The sequence below is a fragment of the Aulonocara stuartgranti genome (genome assembly GCF_965226115.1).
Source record: "Aulonocara stuartgranti genome assembly, chromosome: 9".
In the NCBI taxonomy this organism is placed as follows: Eukaryota; Metazoa; Chordata; class Actinopteri; order Cichliformes; family Cichlidae; genus Aulonocara; species Aulonocara stuartgranti.
The window spans coordinates 23,024,033-23,043,397 of NC_138960.1; the positions used below are offsets into that span (position 1 = coordinate 23,024,033).

The window sequence follows — 19,365 nt, forward strand, 5'->3', positions numbered from 1 at the left end:
ACATCTGACTCAGCCTGATACATCCATTGCATCATTCTCACTTTCACTGTCCACTTGTTCTGCTGCAGGAACTGAAAAATCTGCTACTTTGTCATCCACTGCTCATATTCAACACCTCCTCTGCTTTTGTCTCCCCATGCAGTCCAACAGAAGCAGCAGCTGGAGAAGGAGACGGGCCTGAAGATAGTGGAGGCTGGAGTTAGTGATGTAAGTAAAACTCACTAAAAATATCTGCTATCCAGCTATGTGTGTTTAAAAAGAGAGTGAGAGAGTGGGTGTGCTTAAGTGATTGTGTGCCTTCTCTGTGCTGGGGCTCATCAAACAGGAATAACTCTGATTTCAACTTGTCTTGGCATCCGTATCACACCTGCAGCTTCAGTCGTGCAGCCAAACACTAATCTTTTGCAGCAACGAATTCCAAACACATCTTTTTGAGCCCGCTCCAGTGATTATTGCCCCCTTACTCATTTCCTTTAGGTCTCTAAGAGCTGTTGTCACCATGGAAAAAAAAAACCAAGACAAAAGCCCCAGTGCATTTTATGAAACTTAAAGTGAGTGTTGATCACGTCTCTGAGCAACAATAACCAGATTATCTTGAGTGCTGTCACTTTGTAGGGAGCACTGAAGCTCCTGTGACATATTCATTGGAAGAAATTAAGAGGAGAGCAGGAGGACTCTCTGGATGATCCAGATGAAAGGAGAGCAAATGTGTATTTACTCAACAGTGATAAATATTCATATGTATCAAAGGTAAGGATCTAATCAAGCACCTATTGATGTGTCATAGCCCTCCATGTTTGCCTGGTAAATGAGTTTCTCTATGAAAATGAGACCGACAGCCTCAGACCCCTGAGCTGCCCTGATCATAAGGCATGCTGGGAGTTAACTGGATGTGGTCTGTGCATAGCAGGACAGTTGCCAATGGCAACAACACACTGTATAGACAAGATCATTTTCCTGCGTTAGTCTCTCTCTGCGCTGTCTCTCTTTTGGTGTCACTGCCTTTCTTCGCCCATCTGCCTCCCACTTATATCTTTTTTAGGACCACAATTTCTCTCATCTCATTCCACATTGTGTCTTCATCATGTTCATCTCAATTATGTCTGATTCATTTTTTTATTATTTTTTTTGCTATTTTTTTTTTCTTCTCCGTAACTTTTGACCTATTCATTGTCCGCCTCTCCTCGCCTCCTTTTTATTCTTATTCTCACTTAGACTGATTCCTGCACTCGGCTAGCACTGGTACAGGGCTGTGTTTGTCATATTGGGCCTATTTGTAGATAATTAGCTGCAATAATAGCCTCTCCGCAGGAGCCAGGGTGAGGGAGGGAAGGATGGAAAGAGGGAGGGAGGAAAGGAAGGATCTGTCTTCCACCTCATGGGGAGAAAATCAGCGCAAGACTGTTTGAAATTCAGGTAAAGGAAGCACAGCATTTACTACAAATCGTGATTTGGCAAAGTATAAATCCTGAAAACTCACTCAGAGGGTGTTTTTGGGGGTTTTTTTTATCAGTGATGCTCTAATGTGGATGTGTTGATCTCACCAGTTTGCATCCTGGAAGTGGAGAGTTGAGGGTAAGTTGGGGAAAATAGTAGCTTTTGACAGGAGAGCCTGTGGAGTGGGCCCTTCAAATACATTAGTTGAAAAGGTGTTAAACCGAAAGCCCGCTTTCAGTAAATTTGCACTAAATTGACCACAGTTATGAGTGAATGTGTGCTAGAGGTTGCAAAGAGGGTCGTCTTTAGTCTGCTTATTAGTGACAGAAATAGAAACAGGCTGGGTAAAATTGCTCCGTGAAACCATAAGAGGTATAGAGCTGAAAATTAAGCGGTACCACTCGTCTCCACGATATTCTTTCCTTCAGCTTGTATAAACCCATCACAGCGGTTGGTATCATTAAGTCTTATCACTGACAACTCCCACCCGCCTCCGTTTTTATTTAAGAGGTGACAAATGACAAAACAGCTTAGGAAGATGTCCAGATAGCGCGAACGTCAATAGCAGTAGATGCGGACGAGGATAAGCAAATGTCAAAGTGGAGGAAGGAGACATCAATCAATAGGCCGAGCAATATCTACTGCATTATAGATCGCATAGAAGTTGGCTTACCAAGGAAGGCGGGGGGGGCAGGAAATGATTACCTTGGTTTTCTTACACAGTGTATGCAAGTGTATTCTTTTCTGAGTATCTTTCTTATTAACAGCTGTTTCCCGAGTGGGAGATGCACGCTCGTGAAAACCCAACAGGCAAATAGAGGTTTCCTCACAGCAATTTATGAGCCTGTAAATGTGTGAAAAACTGAAAGGAAGAAAAGAAGCAAAGTGGAAAAAAATTCACGGTTGATGTGGTCGAGCTCGTACCGACTCCGCCGTCTATATTCATGCCACGCTGAAACCATACAGAGCGAACACATCCACGTTATTTTCAGACTCTTACTACTCTAAGTGTAGAAAATAAACCCCGACAGATCGTACCACGTACTGGCTCCGCTAACATCATCGTTCCTAGAAGGCACACAGAGCTGTGTGACCATCCATCCCCCCATCACCACCCGCCTCCTCGTATCTTCTTCCTCTGCGCAGGAGGTGAGTCACACCCAAAGCTGGCAGCGACCAGACACCATGAAAAGGGGTTGCTTTTGCTGACAGCCGTAGACACAGCATGACTGGTACCAGTAGGGAGAGGCAGGGGAATAAAAGGGAGGCTGAGAATGTTTTTTAGAAGCGATTGCTTGCCAGATGTAAGGTCAAAATACAAATCTAAGGCTTGAAAATAGTAACTTCCAGTCTTTTGAAAAATTGAGCGAACGATGACTAAATCTTACTGCTTGTCAGGCATTAGTTAATTTTTTAAGGGTTCCCTGTAAGAAGTATTTCTCAGTCAATTAGGATCTGATCAAAAACGTAAATCGCAATTAAAGAGTTCGCATCATATGATACGAGTATGCAGAAGCTTTCATCAAGAAAAAAATAATATTTTTTTAAAAATTGCGAGGAAATAACAGTTCTGACAGCTGACATAATTAACACCCATCCAAAGAGGAGCTGAGAAAAAATGCAGCACAGGGCTCCATATCAACATTTTCTTAAATAAAGTTTAATATCCCCAGTATACCTGCTTAATTAGAAATTTCTCAAAACAATCATTCGCAATTAATGCCTAATGACATGTGAAACGTTCTAATCATGTTTTCCCAGTTTTCTGTTCTACTTGTGCCAGTGTTTATAAGAAAACGCACCAAGGACGTAGCTCCACATTCATCCTGCCTGCATTAGATGATCCCCATGTGATTAAGTTGGTAGTTAAATTGAGATTCATTGACATTTTGACAGCGGTCTCATGTTCCAAATAACTCTGGCAAACTGCTTATGTGAAGAGGTGCTCATTAAGCAGAGAATTCCCTGAGCTACGTGTCAACTGATTATTCAACCACTAAATGTAAATCACATATGGCAGACAGGGAGTCTCTGCGCCGAGGATGTGTGTGTTGTTTATGTGTTTTTTACAGTAAAGGGGTGTATTAATGAAGTGGCCTTACACAACCTCTCACCACTGTTTAGGGCTCAATTCTGCACTTTTTTTCTGCATACTCTTCAGATGTCTGACTCTTTATTTGCACCTGTGTTTTTACATGTTTTTCCATTTTGTTTTTATTTAATAAGTAGATATTAAGAGGTTGTATCCTCTCGTGTCAGTCTAGACGCCCAGCGGGAGAATGCCATCATCGTATGATGTCTGAGAGACCACGATATATTTCTAATGAAATGAATAAGTGCTAAGGCACAGAGGCAAAACTCATTTCAGAGAAAGGTCATGTGTAATGATGACCCCTCACAATGGATTTGAAGGCTTTCCTTCCAATATCCTGAACCATAATTAATGCTACATGAGAATTTTCTGACAGACTTCCTGTAAAAAAAAAAAAAGAAAAAGAAAAGAAAAAGGAAAAATACTATATGATACTTTGGATAGTCACCATTAACAGCTGAATGTGTAATTTCGAGTTCAAGTTTGGCCAGTCAGCAGCATCGATGTAACTTCTTTGATCAGTTTGAATGGGTTTGATAGTTTTATTATTAAATTAATTTATAATTTTCCTTAACAAATAGATTATTGTGCCACGGCTGAATATTTTAAATTATTCATGTTTGTGTTGTTGTTTCAGTTTCAGTCTTTTTCTTTTAAATTTTCGACATCTCTTTGAATGTGTGGTTGAATAGTACCATTAGTCAGATATGGACCTAGTCGTGCAACCCTATTAAACAGTCTTACAAGTTAATCATACAAGTTAAGCAATAGACTGGAACTTTAAATTATTGTTATAGTGTTCAAACATTTAGTGTTAAAAGACAACAATCCATTTGGAGTTGAGGAAATGGAAAATAAAAGAACTGCAACTGATCACGCAACATAATTTGTGCTGAAATTCAGCTTAACAATGGCAAAATAGCTTACAGTGGCATTTTTTTATTGGCTACTTAGCTTATCTTTATCATAATTCAGACATGGCGGCATGTTTGCAGCTTTCTCTGTGTAACCACCAGAAAATCGCACCACAAACCTGCAAAACCTTTCACAACCTTGTCAGTCTTGAAGGTCATTTGTTCTTATCAATACATTTTATGACACTAAACTAACTTTTGCAACTTTTGCACTGGCTTGCCAACCCCAAAATGTAAGGTTTGTGCCACAGCTGACCTAAATTAACTGTAGTGGTTCTAACAAAAATATTTTATTTAACAAAAATTATTATTTTTTGTTTCTGTCATAACCACTAGTATATGCAAGCTCTTTAAAAGCTTTAAATATCTTAAATAATTAAAGTTTTACTTCCAAAAATATGATTATTGTTATTTTGCATGATTTATTTTCCAAATTGCTATTTCACAAAAAAGCTACAATAATAATAATAATAAAATTATAATTTTTAATTAAGATTAAATGACAGTTATTTGCTTGCATACGTAAACAGAAAAATTTGTTTTAGTGAATGTTATGCTTGATTAATTTCTTGCTTATCAGAGAAGCCTAGTGTTATACCCAAATTTGGGTATAAACAAAAGTTTTTTATTTACCTAAAAATAACAATATTGTTTGTCTTTTTTTTGTTAAAAAAAAAAAAAAGGTTTTTGACAGATTTCCAAGTCTTTCCTACGATTTATCTGGGTCTAAGACTAGACCTACCACTATCTAGTCACAAGTCTATAAATAAATATTATTTTATTAGCTTACATATACTCTGAACACTCATACTAGCCTAATAATCTGAACTTTAGTAAAGGCAGCAAGACAACAGAACAGGAAATTTAACATTAGTGCGTAAAAAAATTACCAGCTCTTGGCTAGCTTGCTAGCATTAGCATCATGTGCTGACAATGTATACTTAACCACTTAGTTAATAGTTCGGTGATGGTCCCTGCGTTATACAGAAAAATATACAGAGTAAATACTTAAACTTTTTAGGTTATCAAAAGGTAACATGGTAATGCATAAGACATTTTTTTTATTTAAAATTGATTGCAAGTACAGAAGTAGCCTGGATAACATGAGCATGTTAGCATGTTCAGGTCAGCAGTTAGCATCTACACACTTACAGGGTAACTTAAGTCTTGTGTTAATCTTCATGTCTTATAAATGACGTTTGATTTAATGCATCACTGTTACATCCAGATACAAGACAGCTGAAACTTGAGCAGCAAACACTACATCTTAATGCACTCAACTGGCTCCAATAACTTCTTAGCTCAGAGATAATCACTGTAAATTTGCATTTTGTTTTGGCGGAACTCTCTTTCCACATGAATATTTATTCCCATGTTTTTTGATATGAAGGAAAATCAGTGCATTTTGCTTTCCTTTAATCTAACAAAGCTTGAATATTGTAGCACATTCCACTTAACAGCAAATACCATGTGCAACCAGCAGTGACTGCAATTTCTCAGAGGGAATGGGACAAATAATTTCAGCTGAGACGTCAAAGGAAAACTACACTGACCATTTCCTACCAGAGAGAAGAGATACCCTGGCTGAAATAAATAAATAACTGTGACAAGAGCTCTACAAATTGATCTTGTAACGGCATGGGAATATGCTTTACTTCAAAACATATTTTCCCACGTTGGTTTTTCGAGCTGTAAAAATCACAAGATGGGGAAAATACATTTTTATGTTAATTTTGGGATCTTTTATTCTTATTTAAGCATGACTGTAGCTCCTCCAGGGAAATGAGAGTGGCTAAGTTGCACTTTGGAGTACATGCTGTGCCTATGCACGTCTTGTATAGTGTGCATATTGTGTGGCCTGTAAGTATGTCTTTCCATCAGCCAATCAATTCCACATTGGCCTTCAATTGCCTTTTTCTACATTGACAACCTATCCTATCTTCTTTAGAGACTGTAATAAACCCAAACAATCAAAAATTGCTGCCTATAAAAATTTCAACAGTGCAGGAAGGCCAATCTGGCTGTTTTAAAAGTGGCTAAAATGCCATTACTGTGGCAGATCTGGATGTGAAATGTCATATCGGAGCAGCCCCACTGAGCCTGCAGCCCCGTGTAGCACTGCCTCTTTGGAGACTCCAGCTGCCTCCCACTGATGAAAGCCCGTCCAGCAGCCCCGTTTCCCGGCAACCTTTTACCATCACCTGACCTTTGGACTGCAGAAATGCCTTTGATACCAAGCCATGCAGTTTGGTATTTGCCTCTCTCTATATCATGACGTGTGCTCTCCCTCGGGTAAGGGTAGACTTGTCTGTTTTTAATGAGTATCAGAATGTAAAGTATTTACTCTCCTACCTTTCACTTCTTTTATGTTCTGCTGCCTTTGTTAAAGAGAGGCACGGTTACTGTGTGTAGTTGACAGTGGTATTTTTACTCTGCTTGTTGAAGGGCAATTCTTTCACCTTAGGTAAGGTATTAAATAAGAGATTTTTTTTCTGGTGTACTCATCTCTTCTTGGAAGAGAAATAACAAGGTCGGGGTGGCCTTGGAGGTATTATGAGGGTTTAGATAAAATTAAAGGGAAAAAATGCACTCATGAAAAACCTTACACTGTTAGGAATTGTTCACTCAGTAACACTGCTGCTTCACAACCATTAGCCCTGGCACTGTTTCAGTTCCAGTTTCTTTCATGGAGTGCTACTAATTAATTTTACAGCACTTGTACTTTGAGTGTGAGTGATTCACCTTATTTCACAAATTCTACTGATTTTCTTACGTTTTCACAGATCATACTGCCATCGTTTTCACCACCGTGCAGTGACGTCTGCTACTTTTGCCAGCCCTGAATAAACACAAAAACCTGTTTACATATATGAGGATACACTGAACATAAAAAAACGTATAATCATACTCGTAAAACCCATGCAGTTGAGAGAAAAAGAAAGTACGCCCTCTTTCATTTCTAAGGTTTTATGTGTCGTGTCCTTACCATGTAATAAAACAAGTAAAAAACTACCTAGATGATGAACAATGACACATTATATATTATGGCATGCCATTATTTATTTAACAATAATCAAGTCAAATGCAGAAGCAGTGTGTGAAAAATAATTTAAAGTACTGCATTCACAGGAATTACTGGTGCTGCTAATTAAATTCGCTTGATTAATTTATCATCAGCAAGTGTGAGCATCCCTATAAAATCTGAAATTTGTGTTAGTTTGCTGCTAGATCAGAACAAAATGAAGATGTTCAGCCATAATGCACAGTCCCATGTTTAGTGTTTATATCACCACAAACACCTTTACAAACTGTAAAGCACGGTGGTAGAGGGGTTATGATTTTGACTTGTTTGCTGCTACAGGACCTTGACACCTTGGAGTCATTGAGTCCAACATAAACTCCTCTGAGTGTGGAAATGTGTGGAAATCTATCCAACAGCTAATGCTTGGTCCAAACAGCAGCAAATCTAGAATAGAACGACTGAAAAATAAAGAATCAAGCTGTTGCAATGACTTCAGTGTGTTGAAGTCCAGACCTCAACCTAATAAAAATGATGTGATGAGACCACAAGGATGCTTTGAATAAACAAATGAACAGAAGCAAGAGGCCAAATGATGTAAGAGACTAATATAGTCATCCAGAAGGTAAAAGCTATCAAATAATGGGGTGTACAGTGGAACACCGACTTACGAATACCCCGTTTCATGAAAAATTCAAGTTACGAAGGCGCTGAACGGCAATATTTCTGTCCGTGTTACAGCAAAATGCCCAAGTAATGAAATCTGCCGGCTCTGTTTGGCTGAGCCTACAATGCCCACAATGCCTTCTGAATCATGTGACAACCCCTTGGCTTCCGTACTTGCGCTTCGCTGTTTCACTTGAACGATGTATTGTTGTTCTAGTTAGCAATTGGCCTATAGCCTATCATTCAGCCTTGCCTCATTCAAAACGTGCAATAGGTGCTTCGACTTATGAAAATTTTCGACTTACGAAAGACCCTCGCGAACGAATTAATTTCATAAGTCGGGGGTTCCACTATACTTAGTTTTTCACACACTGGTACTGTATTTTTGACTTATTTTTTCCTAAATATATTTAATCAAAATTTATTATGGTATGTTTTATTCTTCATCTGAGTTCATTTTTACTTATTTTACAACCTGATTTCTTTTATTATGCCCTAATGCAAATCTATCTGAATCTGATCACTGGAGTGCATTCGGTTACCTCAAAGGTATACATGCTCCTAAAGCGTACCTTTAGGAGCATGGACAGTACCTACTCCTGGACAGTTTCCTACAGACTAGAAGCACAGGAGGAATAGGGCACGTTATTAATAATAAAATATAACCACCACAGAGTTGTGTTTCTTCTCCTTTAAATAAGAACCAGAATTAATAATCTCCACCAAAAGACTAAAACTGTTGTTGGTATCTTTTGACTGTTTCCACCTAAAAAGTTGAAAATTATATCGAGACCTCAGCTGATAGATGCCCCTACAACTCTTACATTGGTATCCACGCAGATGCAGATTTTAAGAAGCAATAATCACTGTACGCCCTGCCGCTTCACTACAGTTTATTCCCAATATGGTGGTGATTACGCTCAACTACCCTCCTAGATCTTACTAAAGGAGAGGCCTGGTGCTTGTGAATTAATTTCTAAAGGCTGCTTCTGTGAGTACTTTTATTCCTCTTGCAGCCAACTTTGGTTTTAAAAATGTGACTGGAAGACTTTTTAATATGTCAGATGGGGTTGTTTTAAAGATGCTAATGTTAGCGTGCTACCTGCATGCCCAAGGCAAAGCCATACCATCTTCACTATATTTCCATCTTGAAGATGTTTTATATGTTTCGTTCTCTATGTTATGAAGCTCAAACCAAGTTAGTTGTACTACACAGCATAATTAGAAGCTTAACAATGTTTCACAAACAACACACAGGTGACATTAAAAAGGACTCCTGCAGCATACCTGAGAACCAAAATAATATTCTGCACGTTTTAAAGCACAAGGAAAATAATCTGCATCTTTCACTATGAGAACATTCTTCCCTTTAATTTTTTAAAAATTCCACAGTTATTTGAACCAACGCTTTGACCGTTTATGGAAATTAGTTGACTGCTGTCTGGGAGCGGCAACTGTTGGGTTGAGGGCTGGGTGCCTGGGAGAGGCTGAGGAGACATGGGGGGTTAGGCCTGCGGTGTCCACAGCTGGATAGCATGGCAGAGGTTTTAAATGTCAACATTGAAAGGAGGATGTGGCTGCCATTTGGCCTGACAAGCCGCATGCCAAGGGACTGGCAGCAGGATGCAGGGAGAGGGTGCTCCAGGTCCCGGCCACAGAGCTCTCACCTTCTGCCATTTATCATGTGGTTACTTGCCTAACGCATCTGGCACCTTAGCACTGACAGCAGCAGGAAAGGCCCTTGCTGCAGGCTAACCAGTGGCCCGTGGTAATCTCTTTAACATTACAGCAAAATTAGGGCTGCAGTATTTGTTTCACAGTATTGGAGTTTTTTTGGTCTTACAGTCTCTAGTTGTCCAAAAAGGAAGATAAAAGTTCCAGTTACAGGACTGTAAGTAACATTAAAATATAATATCTTAAAGATATAAATATGTGCATATAGTTTCATGAATATAGTTTCATCTTAAAACATTAATGTGGCATGTTTTTAGCAAACACCACAATTTATGATAGCTGTGCGGTCGAATAATTATTGCTCAGTGGGCGCAAAACACGAAAACCGCATTGCTCTCAGTAAATTAAATGCAATCAACTGTCATATCATCTTTTATTGACTTTAATTGAGTGTAATTGTGAATCCTGCTGTAACTGCTAGTTGCTTTCTGCATGGCAAGGTCAACTAAATTGCTTGATGAGCTGTTATGGTCTTTTATATGATGACCTTGACTTGGGAGGATGTATGAATATCTTCCATCTGTGGTGATAAACCATGAAATGAAACTAGACCAGTCTGGTGCAGAGTGGCTTCACAACATCTACCAGTTCTGCTCACTGCTCAAAAAGAGTATGCTGCATTGACCTTGCAGTGTTCAGACATAATGATAAATGTTTAAATTATGAATATTCTATGTTTGGACATGTCTGAAATTCTGAATTTAAAGTAATGTACAATAATCATAATAATACAAAGCCTTGTTTAAAGCAATGTTTAGAGAGGTGTATAGGTTTTAAGTTGAGATAATAAATATTCTCCTTAATCCTTACATTGTTTTTATTGTTTTTGTTGTTTTTAATGAAAATTCTAAATAATTCTGAGGCGTGGTTTTCTTGGGCCAATAACAATTTACATAATTTAAATTAAGACTGTACCTGCATGCATTTTTTTTCTTGCTTGATCTCTGCCAGCTATTTAATTTTCATGAATAAATATTAATCTGATAGCATTCAATATCTGAGTCTAATTAGGCCCTTTAGCCACAAACTGAAGGCCTTTCTTTAATGTGTTTGGAGTAATATATGTTATCTTTCATCCAAATATGTGATGCAATCATTGCACAGCAGACACGTGTAGGTAAAAGGCAGCGGCAAAGATCAGATGCTGAGAGTCGTCTGTGAACTCAAGAAGAGTCCTGCTGTGATGGGATTTTTGCTTTACATATCACAGTTGGCTTGTTGGCAGCCATGTTCGTCTGTATATGGCTGCCAAGATGCCTGTTTACATTTACGTGCAGGCTCGTCCTGTCAGGTGCTGGAGGAAAATACACAGCAGGTTGTGGTAGATACCTGCAGCAAGTATTTCATCTATAAAGCCTTTGTCATATGGGCAACAACGGAAGAATTAAACTGGGCCATTTATAGTCGAACTAAACTCGACCAGACCACAGTGGCCAACAGTTGCTGTAAGAAGTTTACAAACATTCATCATGGGCACGAATATCAAGGTAATTTGGGCAAAAGTAAGAATTGCGTGAACAAGTTTTAATTTATTTTGGATTTTCTCTAATCGACACAGGCTCAAATGCATACATGCACCCAGTCGTTGTTCTGGATCACTGACCCAGTGTTTCGAGATTTCTGGACTTTATAGTGTTTGAATATTCTGTGTTTCATGGTTTCATTTACGTCATGTGTGTTTAGGTCAGCCTTCAGTTACTGGCTCAATAAAGGGGTCGCTTTCTGTTAAAACCTCCGTCTCCTTCCGTGTCTGTGTAATCTATGCTATGACTTGCCCCCACTAATATTCGGTTAAATGTCCCTTAGCAAGTTGTACCTGCTTTTGGTAGTCATCAACAAGTTTCTGGAACATTTCTGGTTGAATATTTGACCACTGTTGTTGACAGAATTGGTCGAATTGATTTAACTGGTTGGTTTCCTGGCACGCACTGGCTTTTAAGCATTGTCCACAAAAAGGGTTGAGGTTGGGACTTTGGGAAGGTCATTGCTGAAGCTTAATGTTAGCCTGCTTTACAAAAACAATGTTGATATGTGTTTGGGATTATTCTCCTGTTTGAATACCCAATCGTGGCCAAGGTTCAACCATCTAACTGTTGATTTGAGTTGAAGTTAAAGAATTTGCAGTTAGTCCTCCTTCATTATTTCATCTTCTTTGCAGTGTACCAGTACTACTGGCACCAAAACATTTCCAGAGCATGATGCTACTACCACCGTGCTCGACACCAGGTACAGTGTTCTTAGGTTTGAGAACCTTACCTTTACTCCAAAACATACCTCTTATCTTGTTGTGGCCAAATATCTCAATCTTTGTCTCATCTGTCCAAAAATATTTTCTTTGGAAGGCATTTGGCTTGTCCATGTGGGCAGGTGAAAATTTCAGTCAAGCTTGAAGGTGCTGATTTTGGAGCAGGGGCTTCTTTTTTGGTCGGCACCCTCTCAGTTCACGGCCATGCTGAAAACTTGCTTCACTGTGGACTTTGCCAGTGTTCCGACAGTTTCCAGTTCACGGCGAGCTTGACCCTTGGTAGTTCCTGAAAATCCTAATCAATTTCCTCTTAGCATAACACTTGTGGTCTTCTTCCAGACCTTGGCAAAGTAGTGGCATATCAGAATAACATCAGAATATCTGTGTTCAAGTCTTTGAACTGATCGTGAAATCTGCAGTTGTTTAGAAGCGCTCCCTTAAGCTTCTGAAATGGTCATTCCCAAACCCTGACCTCAGATCCTATCGGAAATTTGTGCAGTGTGCTCAAAATCCCATTTCTGTGACAGGAAACAAACCAGTTTAAATGAACCAATTATGCCAAGTAGAGTGATCAAATATCTAGCCAGAGTTATTACAGAAGCTTGCAGATGTCCAAAGGCAACTGGTTGACATTTAACTTAACCAGGTTTTAGTGCAGCTGTAAGAGAAAATCCAAAATAAACTTCTGCACCCAATTCTTGTTTTGCTAAAGCCATTAAAATGTGTGCTGTGCAATCATTCCACCTTGCAAAAAAAAAAAAAAACAGCTCAAAGAAATCCTTAAATTACCATGACATCCCTGCCCTCGATGAGCGTATGTAAACTTCTGACCACAACTATACAATATATATTCTTCTTTCTAGTTTTTGTGTTAATAACTAAAAATATATTATAAGTATGCCCCTGTGCAATCAGCCATCTATTTACAAAACAAGATAATTGATTGTTTGATTAAAAAAAGCCACTGTGATGGTGTACAAACATGAAATCAGTGTCCAAAAACCTAAAGACCTAACTGTGCTAAGGCACAAAGACTGAGCCTGTAAACTGAGGTAATAATAGAGGTAACAATGTTATCTTACTGCTCTCGAGCGAAACTACTTTAAGTAGTAGTAGATCTACTTTAAACTTTCTATACATTTTCATTCCTGTTTTGTGCTGGCAGCATCACACCAGAAAGAGCAGTACATTTTCTTTTATTGTTGTTTTTTTCCGAGCTATCCTTTGGGACTTGTTCTAGTCTACGGGCTGTATGTTTGATACCAAATATCAAAATAATTCATGTAACACATGAAAATAGTTACATGCTCACAACTGAAAAATATATAGTATGTCAAACAGTAATGTGCAGTTAATAATAATTACGATATACTAGTTTGATTTTCATAACAGATACTTAGAGTTTAATCTAATATCTGTATATTTCTGTGTATTTTATCTGACATTTGGACAACAAATTTAAAAAAAAAACAATATAGGACAAAGTAATTTTTCACAGCTTAAACAATATGAAGGACAAATAGAAGGAATTACATTTTAATGCTGGAAATAACAAAAGACAGAAGTATCTCTGCAAGTCAGGTCGGCAAAGACATGCATTCACATGTCTGTCACTATTCATTACTTTATTCCTTTTGAAGAAAGAGAAAAAAGACGTCCTCACTGGCTCGCTAAAAAAGCCATAGAGTGTAATTATGTTTGTGGGTGAAAATTGGCTAGATTGATTATATGCATTTATAATAATGAGCCGTCAATTGTATTATTACGTTACAGAACCATCAAAATCTTGGCATAAATCATAATTAATTTTGCCTTCAGAATTTCTTATCAGCCATACTTCGCATTGTTGTCAGAGGTTTTGGTGTGAAGCTGTGGGAGACGTGAGCTGAAAACAGGCGGCTGATACCGTACTACAGCTGTGGCAGTGCTCTCATTAGGGATTCACAGAGGTTTCTTTTGCCGAGCGGTGCTGCTTGGTTTGGCTCGAGGGCAGACACCTCGTATAAAGCTGCCGGAGCTGCGAGACAGACAGACAGCGAGACACACAGGGACGCTGCGGTGCTGGGCAGGCAGTGTCAGCTCTCTCCGTGCAGAGGATTGTTTTGCAGCGCCAGGCCCATGACTCTTCCCCCAGCTGATTGGTGTGGCTTCATTAGCATGGGCTGTGGCTCCTCCGATTAGCAGTAATTAAAGAGAGAAATCAGAGCGCTTGCCTCCAGTCCAGACACAGCCAGTGCCTGTCAAGTGTGATCGCTGTGGAACAGCTCTAGCCTTCCTGGCTGTCTGCCACTCCACAATCCTCCCCCCCCCCCCCCCCCCCCCCCCCACCCCCGGTCCCTATACTAAGAGCGAGTCCAGAGGAGAGGTATGGGCTGTTGGTGTCTGTGCCAAGTTACCCCCCAAAGTCACCCCCGGGGTTACACAGACACACACGCCTCTCCCTGCGGGCACACGCTGGCCCGCTGTTGTCATGGTGATAACAGGGGAAAATGTTTAATGAAGACACTGATGAGAATTTATGAGGCTGTGGCTCTGTGCATTTACAGGGATATGACCCTTAGCCCATCACGCGCTGCCTCCTGTGGTTCTACATCTATATCTTCACTTATACAAGTTGTAGCTGATCATCGGGGCGTATGCTCAGGCAGGCGGCCTCAATATGCTGCGGGTCCACCAGCACCAGCTCAGGCGGCGACACGAGGCTTTGGTTGTCCAATAAACGTAATCAAACGTGATCAGAAATGTGCGTTGTTTTCATTTGATTTAAACTAGAGGAATAATTGTCTACTAAAGTCTTGAGAGGCATTCTCAAAGGGCCAATTTAAAATCTAATTGTATTAGGGAGGCTGCTTACTATAAACAATATTTATTTTGTTGCTTTCAGACAGGCAAAACGGCAGAAATGTGACCATAAAAAAGCGCCGATTGCCACAACGTGCACAGGCCGGGTGGGTGGCCGATCTCGTTCTCACCACCTGCCAGTACGCCCTGCACTTCAACTGACCAATAGTGTCAAGGCTGGTTATTCACTTTGGGATGCTTGTCCTGGTTTATTTCTTGCTTTGTTTGCTCTGTCTGTGCTCTATCAGGCGTGGATGCCATTAAACAAACAGGCCCAGGGTTTCATTGAGTGTGCTGGCATTTGCTCGGGACGCCATATTCAAGAGCGGCCCAGTAGCGTTTGAGACCATGCCAGATTTGATTCGTTTGAAGTGCACTGATGGCCACAGTGTGAACATTTGTTTAACTATGGGTATAGTGCGGTCATTTACACAGTCAAATACTCTTCAGTATAAATGTATATATAAATGTAGTTTCTGATAGTTTATGGTACCACTTTGTGCATGTCAGCCTCAAGTAAAGTTAGATTTATACAGAAACTAGGGAAAATGAACTAAAAATGGTTATTATGTCAAATTATGCCATCATATTTCCGATGGTTCTTGCTAACACTTTGTTGTTGACTGCAAAAACAGTTGTAGCTTATGTTGATCTCTGATTGACTGCCTCCATCTCACCCTATCCCTGTCATCTTCTTGTGTCACACCAAATTATGAGTAATATTTGACCTTAAAAAAGCTGCAAAACACATCTATCTAAAATCTAAAATATCTATTAGCATGTTTAGGTCTTTTAGGAAACTATTAAGCTTGGCCTTTAACAAATATAGTGAGATACATTCATCAGAGAGTAGTGGTACTTTCTCTCCCTTCTTTGTTTCTTTAAAACCAGGCACCCTGTACGCCTTCAAAGATTTGGAGCTGAGCATATTGTTACTTTGTACCTTGGGCACTATTAGGAAACAGTAACTTTAAAGCTTCGAAGGCCACTTTGAGTCCTAAGGGTGTTTGTGCAAATGAATCAAAGTGAAAGTAGCTCTCTTTGATAAGAAATTTTTTAAAAGTATTGAGCACCCTAATAACTTTAAAAAGAGTAAAAGAAATAGGCTGGTTTTGGAACAGGCATATCAGTAATTTTCACACACTGTTAAATTCTTCGTTTTTCTCCACAACGTTCCTTCTTTTTGGGATTTTAAATCTATACTACTCGGCACTAACCGGTATAAATCCGTGCTAACCACCTGCAGCGAAATTAAGAGGATAAAGGCACCAGGCACCTCTAAAGAATCCAAAGAATTGCTTACTCCAAGGATAGATCATTTAAAAACCTGTTCATCTGTTTTTTCTTTTTCTTTTTTTGTCAAGGTCTCCTCAAGCCTGAAAACAGATAAATGTTCAAGACCTCTGGCCCAAACAACATTCTTAAAGTAACTATCCCACACAGGACTTGACCCCCAGTGAACTTTGTGAAAATCCAGCATTTCCCTCGTGTTTCAAATGTAAGCTTTCTTTTTAAACTGCATCATACTGCAAAAGTCACGATAATGCTACCTTACCGGGAGAAAACACATTTCAGCTGAAAAGTAAGTTTAGTTGTGCAGGTTTTGGCTCAAGGGTGATCTACTGAAAAGTACAATTCAACTTATTTTTAGATTGTGGGTGAATTTTAACTCTTTGGACTATGAAACTGAGCACCACTGTGCAATGGTGCAGCAGCTATAGAGCAGTAAAATGTTTCAGGGGCTTTAAGATAGTAGGTGGACTCAGGTGTGGAGGAAACCCATCCTGTTGAACCTATGAAGTCACTCAGTGCTCTCCTCTGAACACTTCCCTTTGTCCCTTTACTGTCAGTCTCAGTATCAGAGGTTCCCAGCCCACTAAGTCTCTTGTGACAGGGGTTTCAATTATGAATGCTACCTTTGACTACCTCTGTTATTCCGCTGCAGCCCACATATCCCTGCCTGCCACCACTCATGTGTGACTTGATGTATTGTCTCACTGTTTTCGCCCCTTTCAAAATTAATTGCAGTTTTATCTCCCTCCAAGATAAAAAAAAAAAAGCCTGCTGAGAACACAATAGTCTAAAAGTAGTGTGGATTCTATTCAAACAAAACAATTAAAACCACAGTGTTTTTTCCTCACTGTTTTTTGACTGCGGATGATTTTTAGTGGTGGCTCTTCTTTTATCTTTTGCCACAAGAGAATGAAGTATTACCTTCAATTACTTTTCCTGATTGGCTTCTGTTTTAGCAAACTCAGATCACACTCTGGGCATGGCCATTTTATTTGGTGTCTAATGACTTTTCACCTACTGTATTATAATATCAGAAGCTCATTACATCTTGAAAATAATTCTTGTCGTTGTGATTAATGCAAATCTGAGCATAATTTACTTTGTCTCGGGCCACAGTGCAAACATCTTTACTGATACCAAGCAGACTTTTGTAAGTTTTAGCAACAAGCACCATTTGGTGACCTTGTTTAATTAATTCTGGCTGGCATTTTAGCAAACACAATCATCCTTGTCAGACATATTGCTATTGTCATCACAGCTGCAGGGAGAAAGGATCATTATTGTCAGCTACAACCAGTTGGGAATTAAAGCTGCACCTTGACCAAATAAAAAAAAAAAATAGAAAGTTAAAATAAATCAGCTCAACTTTCTCAGACACTTGACAGCTTTGTCTTGTCTGGAATTAACAAGCCAGCTTTTTAAAAGAAGATCAGAGCTTAAATGTAAAGCTGCACTTCAGTTTAAGAGACCATTCAGACAGATTTAGCTAGTCATAGCTTAGCAGTAACTAGCTATTCAAATAAACTGGTGTACAAACAAAAATATTGTAACTTTAGAGCTTAGAGAGGAGCCTTTTTTAAAAACCTAAAAACAAGGTCAAAAGTTAAACAAAAGTATTTGATAGTGGTATGTGCTTTAATGTAAGCTGTAATCATTAGCATGTAGCTCTAAGGCTAACTAGCTTTGAAGCTAACATCATACAAGAACCAAGCTGTATTATTACTTCAGTGCCATTAAATAATTAGAATGCTAACTATGATATGCAGCTTTAGCACAGATTTTTAAGAATACAATACACATTACTGTGTAGTCTTGGCCCACCCTTTATTCATTTATATTTTGCTAGGAAAATGGGAAATATGTGCAGTGATTTAAACTGAGACATGTACAAATGCAGTACATAAACACAAAAACAAGTTTTAGCAATTCTGTAACTCAATATTTGGTATGAACACGTTTAGTATTCAACTCAGCCTGAACTCTCTTAGGCACGCTTTCTTGTAATTTCTTTAAGTAGTATATCCAGCTGTATGTTGTATGTGATGTGTAAATACAACACTGGTTCAGCTCTTGGGGTAGGTGCTTATTTTATGCTTGAATGATCCATAGGTCAGTGTTAAGTAGTTTAACAAAAAACAACAACAACAAAATCCTCTGAAAATGGTCAGAGGAAGGAAAGAAAAGCTTTGACAGACCCCTGAAAGCCTGAAGAACTATTACTCTCTTTTTTAATTACAAGAGTCTGGCTCCTTGGAACAAAAATATAAAGAAAACAGTTACTTGCAACTCTTGCAGAGTCTTCATTTTCATATGAACACTGTAAAGAGCAGTGTTAGTGATACAATAATTAAAATATAGTAAGTTGAATTAGCTTACTACAGCAATCAAACTCTGATATTAACACATGTCCTTGCAGCAGACAAATCAATGACTGCAGCCTTGAAAGGAGAAGCTGCTTCTGTTTACCATTTTCTAAAATCAATGACAATTTTCTCAAAGATTACTGTCAATTTTAGGTAATCTGCCATCTGACTTGTATGATAAACAGTTAGTGCCATCAGATCGTGATTATCCACAATGTTGACTTGCCTTTCGCTCGACATACAAAAGGTTTAATGAATATTAGATTTAAATGCTGATTGAACAAACAGTGCAAGCGAACAAGCCAAAACACAGAGCTTCAGACTGCATCTGAAATCATGCTTTTCTATACACTAATAAATGAGTACACTAGTTACCTTAATAGTTACCATTTCCAATTATGTGCAGTTCATTTTAATTTCATTTATTCAAAAAAAAGTAGCCTCATTGTTCTTTAACCTCCTAAGACCCGAACTCTTCCACGGCATGCATTTTTAATTTCTCTTTTATATTTGGGCTGATTGCGACCCGTAAAAGCAAAGAATTACCAGATTTGGGGGTTTTTAACCTGATTTTTGTTTCTAAGAAAAATGAGAGCCACATATGAGGATATTCGTTTAAAATTTCAATAGAATAGTAGCAGTATAATCTCCTCGTAAGTGGATATCAGGCCCTTGTAGAGCAAAATTGAATATTTTGGTCTAAATAACCCAAAATGTGATGTCCACATATGTGGACGCCAGGTCCTAGGAGGTTAATTTGT

The 19,365-nt window shown here is 38.9% G+C and overlaps 1 protein-coding gene across 3 annotated transcripts in view; it reads left to right on the forward strand.

Annotated features, from left to right (window-relative positions):
* ptprn2 (protein tyrosine phosphatase receptor type N2) overlaps positions 1-19,365 on the forward strand; it is a 147,665-nt gene that overhangs the window by 91,720 nt on the left and 36,580 nt on the right. For all 3 annotated transcript variants that reach the window (XM_082546246.1, XM_082546247.1, XM_082546248.1), the window contains exon 11: positions 143-207. In XM_082546246.1, the coding sequence (XP_082402372.1) occupies positions 143-207 (65 nt within the window). The remainder of the gene's footprint in view (positions 1-142; positions 208-19,365) is intronic.